This window comes from Leucopleurus acutus, assembly GCF_964270905.1.
Source record: "Leucopleurus acutus genome assembly, chromosome: 2".
Lineage (NCBI taxonomy): Eukaryota > Metazoa > Chordata > Mammalia > Artiodactyla > Delphinidae > Leucopleurus > Leucopleurus acutus.
In genome coordinates this window covers 30,922,323-30,935,468 of record NC_139143.1, presented here as the reverse complement: position 1 = coordinate 30,935,468, position 13,146 = coordinate 30,922,323, and the positions used below count along the sequence as shown (strand labels likewise).

Sequence of the window (13,146 nt, the reverse complement as noted above, 5' to 3'; positions counted from 1 at the left end):
TCATACAACCTTTGGAAGAATAAAAGATAAGAGGCAGGACATATTCAAATTATTTCATTTAAAAGCAACTTAATTTTTAAGCTCATATATACTGCTGAGTTTCACATACATGCCTGAAAAGAACAAGGCCTCACAGAGAACTGTATACCCTGTTAGAGGACCAAAATAATAATAAAATATGAATAATGATTCATTATCCAGTAATATGAAATATAATAATTCCTATTTCCATGTAATTGGAGTAGCTCAGCATGTTACTGGTTAGGGCTTCCTTTGTTATCAAACTTGCTGAGAGTAAGAATAGAACACAGAGGGAAAAAATGGCCTGAGTGGATTCTAGAGAATTAAAGATGCTTTCTTGAGCCTAAGACTTGAGGCTAAAGTCTCAATAGAGTACTATTTAGCCTTAAAAAAGAAGGAAATCCTGCCTTTTGTGACAACATGGATGAATCTGGAGGACATTATGCCAACTAAAATAAGCCAGACACAGAAGGACAAATACTGCATGACACCATATATATGAGGAATATAAAACAGTCAACCTCATAAAAGCAGAGAGTAGAATAGTGGTTGCCAAGCGCTGGGAGATGGGGAAGTGGGGACATATTAGTCAAAGGGTACAACTTTCAGTTACACAAGATGTAAAAGTTATAGAGATCTCCTGTACAGCATAGTGCCTATAGTTAACAAACTGTATTGCATACTTTAAAATCTGCTAAAATGGTAGCTCTTATGTTAAATGTTCTTACCCAAAATTAATTAATTAAGGCAGAAGCAAATTTTACGGGATGATGGATATGCTTATGGCAATGGATAGTGGTGATGATTTCACCTGTTTATACTTATCTCCAAACTCGCTGAGTTGAATACATTAAATGTATAGAGGTTTTTATTTTAATCATACTTCAATAAAGTAGTTTTAGAAAAAAAGACTTAAGGCTAGCCAAACCCACACATCATAAGGACTATTAAATAACTCTTCTGACTATAAATTTTGCTCTTGCCAATTGGTGGCAAGCCATTTTTATGAGAGCATGTTAAAAGTGATCCATTCAGATGAAGAATGGAAATAAGTTGCAAAAGAACAGTAACAAAAAGATGCAACTACTTAAGTATCGATGTGCTCGTGATGGAGAATGTCCTCAAGCTATCAAGACAAAAGACAGAAATATATGAAATGCAGGAATGGCTGACTTACAACCCCCAATTTATTTCTGACCATTTTAATGAAAACCTACACCATTTATAAAGAACTGAGAAGAGCGGTCAGATTTATTTCCTGCGGTGGGTTATCTGGAAACACAGTAACTTCCCAGTCAATCCATTGAAGAAAATTAAACTCATACAATGGGTAAGGGCTTATTTCACCATGATCTAGAATAAGTGAAATACTGAATGTCCAGAATATGAAAACATTCAAATGCCCACCACTGATTTCATTTCTTGAACTTGAGGGGGTCCAGTCATATAACACCAATGGAACTGCCTAAGCTGTCTCACAAGTTGAGAAGGCAATTCTGGGGGAAAACAAGGTTGTGATTGGACATTGTCCTACCCAAGGACATCTCCTATCCCATAGTTCAAGAGATCAACATGGAGTGTTCATCCAAAGATTTTTCATCTGATGTTGGGACCATGGAAACCAGGAGGCTGAAATTAACAACTCCAAAACCAAAATAATTAGAGAAGTCTTGGATGTTTAGCTGGAAGAAAGCATTTATCAGGAGGTGGGGAAAAATAAACAAACAAAAAATTTCCAAAGCCCAAACCACTGTTATATTATCTATGTAATAGCCATGATACTGGGTTTGGATCTCAGATGTTGTGAGAGGATGGAATTGCATCATCATGTTCTTAATACAGCTGTTTTCCCCTGAGGTAGATATGAACGTTACTTGGCCACCATGACATGTGTATTATATATGGGTGCTGCCTTGTAGAGCTGGATAGTTTCCATCCCTCCACATAACTGTTAACATCCCTCAATCTTAGAGGTTGAAGAGGCTCTTGGCTTGGAGTAAAGGAGCTGGAAGGAACTAGATTCTTCTTTATAATCCCTTCTCCCTCCCACAAGAGAAACAAACAAATCAAAACAAAACCAAAACAAGAAAAAACCATTAGACAAACTGGGATGGGCTTGATTGAGGCCAGACTGCAGAAGGAATAATCAGGGCCCTTGAAGGGAAACAGAAAGCTCTGCACAAACACGTTGGCCACTGCACCCAGTAAAAACTGAGTGCTGGCCTGGAACCCAGTCTGGCCCTGCTGCCCTACTTAAGGCAGTACCTCTTAAACTTTAGAGTTAAAATTGTGATTCAGATTCAGTAGGTCTGGAGTGGGCCCAGATACTGTATTTCTAATAAATTCCCAGGTGATGTTGATATTCTTGGTTCATGGACCATGCTTTGTTCATCAAGCCTTTAGGGAGCATAAATGGGTAACCTGAAAGAGCTAGATCAACAGTATTTGAGACAGTTTTTCCCTTGTGAAATGGTCCATAACAAAATAGACTCCTTTCCCCAACAATCACACTACCTTCCTCTCACACATTACATCACTCATCACAGTTGGTTTCTGATTGAAGTAAGGGCCTAAAGTTAGTAGATCCCTTGTTTCATTAGCGGCTCTGAAGTAGAACATGAAAAAGAGAAAGAAGAAGCAGAAAGAGGCAGGAAAGTAAGCAGTGGGTAGCAAGTCAGGCCACAAAAGAATACAGGGATTAATCCCAAATCACCATAAGAAATAGCAGGATAAGAAAATTACTAAAAAAGACCAAAAACTGCTAGTAAAGTAGATGGAGATTCAGACGATTATAATTTGGGAATATTAATACAAAGAGGTTCATAAAATACTAGACATAATACTAGACATACAAATTAAATCTACAGCAAAGCATCTAATTGAACCTGTGAGGCAGAGAGCTCCTAAAAGTTTCTAGGAAACACTGAATGATAATTAGAAACTAATTACAGTAATATGAAAATTGTCATTGATATTCTCTTTATTTCACAGCTAACATTGTTGGTTTATGTTAATGAACATTAAAATAATAACAGGCACTTCATGGTTCAATCTCATTCTTACTTTTTAATTAAGACCTTAATATTGTCAATCAAGAGTTCTTCCAATACAATGCTATATTGGAATTGTATTGGAGGTATTATTACTTGAAGAACTCAACCAAAATTTTAGATTTACCATTAGAGCAGGTAACTCTAACTTGAAGCTCAGCTTAAACTGATGGGCAATCCTTTTGCATTCAGCCATTAAATTCCTGAATTAAAACGCCTCTGGATGGGCTATGCACTATTTAATTGACCACAGCTCCCAGTTCAGAAGGGCAACTTAGTGAATTTATTTGCCTGGATTGTGAATGCATTTCAGTTTACAACCCCAGTATTGAAGTATTTTAAAGAGATAAGTTCTCTTTTTCATTGGTTGACAAAATACAAGTAGTTTTCATACTTGTGTTTAGAGGTAAAGTTAACTCTCTGAGTTACTGATGGCAAGGAGCTTAATACTTACTCGAGGATACAGGACATATAAAAAAATAACTATAAGGCAAGGTGGGGCATAATAACTACTAACAGGGAGGCAAAACAATAACAACAAGTCTTTTGAGAGAACAGAGAACAAAACTCAGGATAGTTTTCTCCAAAGAGCTCTCTGAGCTAGCTGCTGAAGAATGGACAGAATTTAATGGTCAGAATGACCTCGAAGTCTGGAAGTAGAATACTGAGGAAGGAAGAGATAAAGTCCCAGATATAGGAAAATATAGGGCATCATCAAGGAAGAACAAGAAACTGGAACAAAGTGGGACTGAAAGGTAGTAACAGGAAAAAGAATACGTTTTATTAGAGCAAAATGTCATGCTACTGCAGCTCTTATCTGCTCTATTGCTTTCTCTCTTTCATCTGAGAGCAATGCAGCTATTAAACATCAACATCTGGGCCTACTTATTTGTGTTCTGGCCCTAATTATTACCATTGTACCAAGGCTGAAGGATTCCTGGTCATTGGTCTTCTTTTGATCCTTGTTCACAAGAAAGCATCACACAACTCTTGTTCATGAATTCCATCAAGCACCCTCCCCTCCACATGCTCAGCACCAGCCTCCTTACTCTCCTTACTGGCTGCGAAGGTTTTGGTCTTTCTGATTCTGTCTCTTCTCTAAGTCATGCCATCCAAGGACAGAGCACACCCGAGTCCCCAGAGCTTGGCCACTCACTGTCTCCTGGAGCCAGAGCACCTATTTCTAACTTATTATTATCCATTTTCTCTAGGGCTTCTCTGGTCACTTTCAACCAAATCTGTGGCGTTTCCCTATTTCTAATAATAATTCCTATATCTCACAATCACCCAATTAAAAAACAAAAACCATTGGTTCATGTCATCTTATATCCTATATACCTAGTTATTCACCAAATCTTCATGCTTCCTCCTCTCTATTCCTCCACTCCCTGGCTATCAGATCCTTAGCATTCAAACTATTCCTACAAGAGCCTTATACCTATCACAGTGACAAGGACCCTTACTGAATATCAATTCACCCCAAGCACTTTCATCATAACATTCTCTGCAAAAATTGTAGGTATCTCCATATTTTCTGTTATATCAGAATTAGATTCTTTGGTTGGCTTTCAAAGACCCTAGACCCTCCTTATTTGACCCAACTCTACTTGTTCCCATCTATCCACCCTGTTCTTAGCAGTTTGGTCATTCCCAGTTTTGCATGCAGAATTGGTTGAGGTAGTAGTCTTGAGGCTGATATAATTCCTCATTTTTCAAACTCAGCTTATCACTGCTCTTCAGGAACCCTTTCTTGCCTCTTCATTGATTTTTGTCACCTTCCTAACTTTTGTATATAATCTACAGCACACTGTTTCATACATCTATATTTTAATATATATATATATTTTCTGTTATTTCACATTTGTTCATTATGTCTTTGCAACTACTTTTGGGTAAGGTCATGATTTTTTCTTTTTTTTGCTGTTTTGATTTGTTTTACTATCAAGTCAAGTATCCAACATGATGTTGAACATGACATAAATTTTTATAAGTAATTATTGAATAATGAGTTAGAGAGAGCGTCAATAGTAAATGACTAGAATAGATTTCACATAGTTATATGAAAAGTGCTGGAGAAAATAGTGTTACATTGAATGCAAACTTACCAGAGAAGACACTAGGTATCTTGGAAAGAAAGCTTTTGACGGTACGTATAGGAATTCCATTTTTTTCATCTTGCATGCGTGCTATGACGTCTTCCATCTAAATAACAATAATAAAATAATTAAAACGTTTTAAAAGTTGAACTTTTTGAGAAAAATCAGTCCTCATAAGAATTTTGTATACCTGTTTTCCCTAAGAATAATGCCATATTCTTGTCTTTCTATACTTTGTCACATTAATATTTTCAGTTTGGTTAAAAGATGATTGAGAAAACAGAAAGAAATGTGGCTATTTCAGAGTTCATTAAGCTTAAGAAAAATTTTGTGCTTGGAATATTGCCTCTCTCCTGGTTTCACATTCTTTGGTTATAAATGATCAGAAAACATTGTGATAACAAGATCCACATTTCATTAATGCTATCTCTACTGAAGTCAGTGCAAAAGAAAATAGAAGACTTAAAAGCATCAATTTGGGGCTTCCCTGGTGGCGTAGTGGTTGAGAGTCCGCCTGCCGATGCAGGGGACACGGGTTCGCGCCCCAGTCCAGGGGGATCCCACATGCCACGGAGCAGCTGGGCCCATGAGCCATGGCTGCTGAGCCTGAACGTCCGGAGCCTGTGCTCCGCAACGGGAGAGGCCACAACAGTGAGAGGCCCACGTACCACAAAAAAAAAAAAAAAAAAAAGCATCAATCTGGATTTTCTCTTCAAACAAGAGAGTTTATATGATTTGGTTTAACATAAATCCACAACCTGACTAGAAATACAGGACTGTCAGCAACTGCTTCTTCTCTTGCCCAGGCATTTACTAAACTGACATATGAAATCTACATGCATGCACACACATGTACAAAAGTAATAAAATGAATGTCACACCATAGTCTTTTGCTAATTTAGTACCTTCCAATGTATGTATCTTTCTTTCAATCTGATTAGTACATTCTCTTTTGTTTTTGATAATTTTTCAGTTTTACATGGCTTTGCTTTACCAAGTCTAATGTGGAACTTAGTTCTGAATAACATTCATTCAAATCACAGCTTCAGACTTTTGTATGTGCTTCTAAGCCTGTGGCACATATATACACACAAATATACACAAGTTGTATTGATAGTATGAAACTCAAAATCTATTATTTACTCATCTCACAAGCAGTTACTTATGACTGATTCTAGACCAGACTTACAGAAGGCACTACGGATGTGAATATGAATATAATACACTTGCTGCCTTCAAAAAATTCAGTCAATATTGAAAACAATGGGTGAGTAGTGAAATTTGAGTAAGGTTTGTAGTTTAGTTAATACTGTAGTACCAATATCAATTTCCCATTTTTGAAAATTATGTTATCATTATATAAGATGATGAAATTAGAGGAAGCTGAATAAAGGGCATACAGGGACTTCTCTGTAAGATTGTTGCATCTTTTCTGTAAATCTGAAATTATTTCAAAATAAAAAGTTTAAAAAAATCACAGTCTGAATGTTGTATCAAGTAATCACCAATCAACACGGCTTCAGAACAGTTTTCAATGAAGAGATCTTATTTGCCTGGATAAGTATTTTCAGATTTATTAACATGAGAAACTAAGATGTGGGAAAATGGGTTTCAGATCTTCTCATTATCATTCATGACACTTTGAGCAAGCTAAGCAACTTCTCTAAGGTTTCGTTTCCTCATGTGTAAAATGTATATAATAATATTTATAACAACTATTCCACAACCTTTGTAGGGTTGGGTTGGGGTGGGAGGAGTACAGTATTTTATTAAATGATACAGCATATATAAAACACCACACACAGACAATAAATATTGGACTTCAGATGTCTACACACACCACACCCCTGATACTTTGAGCTGCATATTCTCCACTCCTTATGTTCCTTTTCCATGTGGCGGGAGCACCATTAGCCTAATTCTCCTGCCTCTCTCTGTTCCCTAACTCACTCCACTCTGGGGAGCTGCACTGACTTATCAGGTAAAAGAGTTGGGAATGAGAAATTGGCCTACAGAGCCCATCCCTTTCCTGTAGGGAAGCCCATATCCAAATCTGCTGATGTGGAGAGGCCTACCCCAGTGGGTGAGTAGTCTGTTAAGGACTGGGTTTCAGGATTAAGTCTCCTGTGTTCACAAACACTCTTCAATATAATAGCTTTGTCAGCGATCAAGGTGATACCGTGACCTCTAACTGCTTTACTCTTTGGTTGTGATATTCAGTGGGTTCAGAATTCAGCTAGGAAAGGAAGTCTGTTTTTTTTTTAATCAGACCCCCCAAAGACCCCAACAATATTCAGTTCTTCACATGTAATAAAATATTTCATCCAATTATAGAAACATGAAAAAATATACACTTTTATGGCTTTATTTTGTTGTTGTTTGTCCTTCATTTACTTGACACAATGCTGAGAAATGAGGAATAAGCTGCTTTGCCTTGCCTAGTATCAGCCTGTAAACCCTTTTATCATCAGCTTAATGGTTTAAACTAGGCCAGCTTAGATGGACATGGAAACCTCTCTGACTCCCACTTTAATCACCTAAGCTCCGTGGATGTGACAATCATCACCTCTGGCTGGGTGCTGAATTAAGGTCCATCTCTCAGTTCGCTGGATCCCAAAGTAGCAAGGTTAGGAATCTGGGAATTAAAAGTGACCTCTGTGGTTGTATTTTAAAATTTTCAATGTTCCTGAGCCATAAGTTCCACAGCAGAAAAAAATTTTAAACTCCATGTAAAAATAGGATTTGTGTTCTAGATTGAAAATGTGATCATCAAAATGTATTCAGCTGTTTTTATCTTAATTCAGATATGATTTACACATGAACCTTATCATGACATAGAATAAGCAAACAAACAAAACAAAACAAAAACCCAATATAATCTAGTTTTTAAAAGCTAAAATCAGTCACAAAGGCCACATATAAAAAACACATCATTCTAAACTCATTTAAGCATTCACTCAGAGACTATTTTTATAATAAGCAGGTTTTAACATGCTTTATCATCTGCTTTCCGACTATAAGCAATGGAAAATGGATGAGGAGAATGCTAAAAGCAGACAAACTAAAAAGCAAGCCACACAGCAAGATACTATAAAAGTAACTCTAATAAATATTAAAACTCTTTAGGGCAATTTAATTTAAGGCCAAAAGACTCAGATATCACGAGCATCCCAAAAGAAGATTATCTATCTACCTACCTATCTATCTACATATCTATCTCTATCTATCTATCTATCTATCTATCTATCTATCTATCTATCTATCTATCTTCATAAGGATGATATTGAGTTATACAGGGTCAGAATGTGTTTTCACACTCATGAGCCTGTTTCTGAAGGTGAGGAGACTTTGAGCATGGGATAACATAACAGTAGACTATGGGCAGTAAAACGGGGCATGTCTTTGGTCACAGAGGCTCTCTCTCAGTCTTATTTAATTAACCCTTAAAATAAAAAGTTAGAAGCAGGTGATTTGTAAGATTTCTTCTAGCTACAAAATTACTTAATCTGGAAATAATCATCAGTGTTCAGAACTGGGTAAGTTTTCTTACTTAAGTCAAAGAGTCAAATCTCAGTCAAAAACCGATGAGCTGATTAAATTGACCAGACCTTTTACAAATGCATTTGCTTCCAGCTGTCAACCCATTTCAGTTTCAATCCAAACACCAGAGTGATTATGAACATGCACTTAGGACTGTCAGATCTAAGTTTGGTCCTGGCTGTGCTACCTGCAAGCTGTATGAACAGGTAAGTTACTTTGTTACTCTAAGACTTAGCTTTCTCATTTTTTAATGGAAAAAAGGATAATAGTATACATATTATCAGGGGTGAAGATTAATGAAACAATACTACTTAAATGTTTATCATAATGCTGCCATGAGACACCATGGAGGCTTGCTAATACTCAAACATCCATTTATTATTTTTAGAGATTTTACAGTTTGGAGCTCTACAAATCACCATTTCACAAGCCAGCCATGAATACTATAGGATGGCAGGCAATATGTAGGAGAACTAGTTACTCAATCAAAAGTCAGTACTGACTGCCTAAAAAGTGTGGCCAAGATGGAGGAGTAGGAAGACGCTGAGCCCACCTCCTCCAATGGGCACACCAAAATTACAACTATTTACAGAGCAGCTATTGATGAGAACAACCTGAAGAATAGCAGAAAATATCTTCCACAGCTATCGATATAAAGAAGGAATCACAATGAGAATGGTAGGAGAGGCGAAGGTGTAGTATAGTCATGATCCATACTCTCAGGTAAGCTACCAAAACTCCCAAGGAAGAGAACCTCAAATGAGAGAATACTTAAAATTGCACAGGTTCTCCTCAAAAAGCTAGGGGTCCAAGCCCCATATCAGGCTCCCTGGCCAGGGGTCCTGCACCAGGAAGATGAGCTCCCAGAATTCATCTTTGAAGGCCAATGGGGCTTGTTTTCAGGAGAGCCAAAGGGCTGTGGGAAATACAGACCCCACTCTTAAAGGTCACACACAAAATCTCACATGTTCTGAGACCCAGAGCAGAAGCAGTAATTTGAAAGTAGCCTGGGTCAGACCCACTTGCTGATCTTAGAGAGCCTCCCAGAGAGGCAGGAGGAAAGTAGGACTCATCCTGGGGAAATAGACAAGAGCGGCAGCTATTTTGGAGAACTTACTCTACCACAAGGACACTGGAGCTGGCAAGTGCCATTTTGGAGTCCTCCCTCTACCTTATTAGCACCAGGACCAGACCCTCCAGCCAGCTGGTCAGCACTAGTCCTGGGACTGCCCCAGGACAGCATCACCCACCAGAAGGCAGGCAGCAGCCATAGGCCCCCATGAACAACCCCTGCAGACCCAGGAACTGGTCCCACTCCTGAGGAGGCTCAATACTTGGCCCTGCCCACCAGTGGACTGGGCACTAGCCCCAGGAGCCGACCTTACCCACCAGTGAGACAGCACCAGTCTCTAGACACCCTGGGCCCCAGCCCAGCCCCAAGTGAACACCAGCTCCAAGACACAATAAGCCATGCAGCCAGCAGTCCAGGGATCTGGCCCCAACCCCAGGGGCCAACAGCAACCTCTGACTCCCAGGACCACAAAGTCAGCCACCTCATATCCTGGCCCCACCCAGCAGCAGTTGATAGTCTCTGGGCTATGCAGGGCCTGGCAACCAACTAGCCTGGAGCCAGTCATGCCTACAAGTATGCCCACACTAGTTGGCCCTGCCACAACAAAAGGGCCCATGAAGCCCACATACAAGGCACCTCTACAGCATACAGTTCTGGTGAACAAAGGAGAGTGTGCTGCTGGACCCCATATGACATCTCAAGCATAAGGCCACATTTCCAAGATTGAGAAATGTAACTAACCTTCCTAATACACAGAAATAAAAACTGGGAATCAGGCAAAATGAAATGACAGACAGAAGAATATTTTTGAAACAAAAAAACAACATAAAGCTCAGAAGGAGAGTTAAGCAAAGTGGAGATAAGTAATCTACCCAATAAACAGTTCATGATAATAATCATAAAGATGCTCAGAGAACTTGGGAGAAAAATGGGTAAACACAGTGAGAAGTTTAACAAAGATTTAGAAAATATAAAGAAGAACAAAACAAAGCTAAAGAATACAATAACTAAAGTAAAAAATACACTAGAAGGAATCAAAAGTAGACCAGATGACACAGAGGAATGGGTCAGTGAACTGGAAGAGAGTAGTGCAAATCATCTAAGCTGAAAGGAAAAAAAAAAAATTAGCACAGCTTAAGAAACCACCGGCAAAAATCAAGTATACTGATATTAGCATTATAGGGATCACAGAAGGAGAAAAAAGAGAGAGAAAGGAGCAGAGAACATATTTGAAGACATGATAGCTGAAAATTCATTAACCTGGAAAAGAAAACAGAAATCCATTACCAGGAAACACAGAGTCTAAAACAAAACCAACCCAAAGAGGATCATACCAAGACACACAGTAATTAAAAGAGCAAAAATTAAAGAGAGAATATTAAAAACAGCAAGGAAAAAACAACCAGTTACATACAAGGGAACTGCCATAAGACAATCATCTGACTTTGCAGTGGAAACTCTGCAGGCCAGAAGTGATGACATGATATTTTTAAAGTGATGAAAGGAAAAGACCTATAACAGAAACATCTACCCAGAAAGGCTATCATTCTGATTTTAAGGAGAAATAAAGAGTTTTACAGACAAGCAAAAGCTAAATGAGTTTAGCCCCCACTAAACCGACTGGAAAAGAAATGTTAAAGGAATACATCTAAGCAGGAAATAAAAGACTACAACTAAAAGCATGAAAATTATGAAAAGAAAAATCTCATTGGTAAAAGGAAATATTCAATAAAGATGGTAGATCAACCATTATAAAGCCAGCAGGAAGGTGAAAAGACAAAAGCAGTAAAATCATCTATGTCCACAATAAGTAGTTAAAGGATACATAAAACAGAAAGATTGTAAAATAGGATCTCAAAAATCATTAAATGTGTAAAAACTCAAGGTTGGTAAAATGTGTTTGACCTTAAGAGATCATCAACTCAATCACATATATGAACAGATTGCTATATACAAATGATCTGGTAAAGACAAACCAAAAATCTATAATAGATACACAGGTACAATAAAAGAAAGGATTCCAAACATAACACTAAACATAGTAATTAAATCAGAAGGGAAGACAGCAAAAGAAGAAAGGGAAAAAAAGACTACAAAAACAACCCAATAACAATTGACAAAATGGCAATAAGTACACCTCTAAAAATAATTACTTTAAATGTAAATGAACTAAATACTCCATTCAAAAGACATACAGTGGCCGAATGGATACAAAACAAGACCCATATACATACGTACATATACACTGCCTATAAGAAACTCACATCAGATCTAAAGACATAGACAGAGTGAAAGTGGGAGGATGGAAAAAGGTATTCCACGAAAACTGAAAGGTAAAGAAAGTTGGGGTAGCAGTGCTTATATTAGACAAAATAGACTTTAAAACAAACACTGTAACAAGAGACAAAGAAGGACATTGCATAATGATAAAGGCATCAGTCCAAGAAGATATAACAACTGTAAATGTGTATGTTCCCAACATAGGACCTCCTAAATACATAAAGCAAATAGTAACAGACATAAAGGAAGAAATTGACAGTAACACAATAATATTAGGGGACTTTAAACTCCACTTACATCCATGGACAGTTTATCCAGACAGAAAATCAAGAAGGAAACACTGGCCTTAAATGGCACCTTAGACAAAATAGAGTTAATAGATAAATAAAGAAAATTTCATCCAGAGGCAGCATAATGCACAATTTTTCAAGTGTATATGAAACATTCTCCAGGACAGATCACATGCTGGGCCACAGAACAAGTCTCAGTAAGTTTACAAATATTAAAATCATACCAAGCATTTTTTTTGACCACACCATTATGATACTAGATATCACTACAAAAAACCAATCAAATAAAAAAGTTAAGACTGCAAAAAAAAAAAAGAATACATAGAGGCTAAACAATATGCTACTGAAAAACCAATGAGTCACTTAAGAAATCAAAAGGGAAATTTTAAAAATACCTGGAGACAAAAAAAAAATAAAAAAATAAAAACACAATGATCCAAAATCTATGGTTAGGAGAAGTTCTAAGATGGAAATTTATAGTAATAAAAGCCTACCTCAGGAAACAAGAAAAATCTGAAATAAGCAACATAACCTTATACCTAAAGGAACTGGAAAAAGAAGAAAACAAAACCCAAAGTTAATAAAAGAAAAGAAATAATAAAGTTCAGAGTGGAAATAAATGAAATAGAGACTAAGAAAATAAAAGGTAGAGAAAAGATTGATGAAACTAAGCACTGGTCCTTTGAAAAGAGAAACAAAATCAATAAAACTTTAGCCAGACTCATGAGAAAAAAAAAGGGACCAAATAAATAAAATCATAAATGAAAAAGAAGTTATTACAACTGACACCACAGGGA

The 13,146-nt window shown here is 37.3% G+C and overlaps 1 protein-coding gene across 1 annotated transcript in view; it reads right to left on the bottom strand.

Annotated features, from left to right (window-relative positions):
- RGS7 (regulator of G protein signaling 7) overlaps positions 1 to 13,146 on the bottom strand; it is a gene marked incomplete at its 5' end in the record, with an annotated part of 604,742 nt that overhangs the window by 302,804 nt on the left and 288,792 nt on the right. Inside the window, one exon of the mRNA XM_082833652.1 lies at positions 5,177 to 5,273. Coding sequence (XP_082689778.1) covers positions 5,177 to 5,273 — 97 coding nt within the window. The remainder of the gene's footprint in view (positions 1 to 5,176; positions 5,274 to 13,146) is intronic.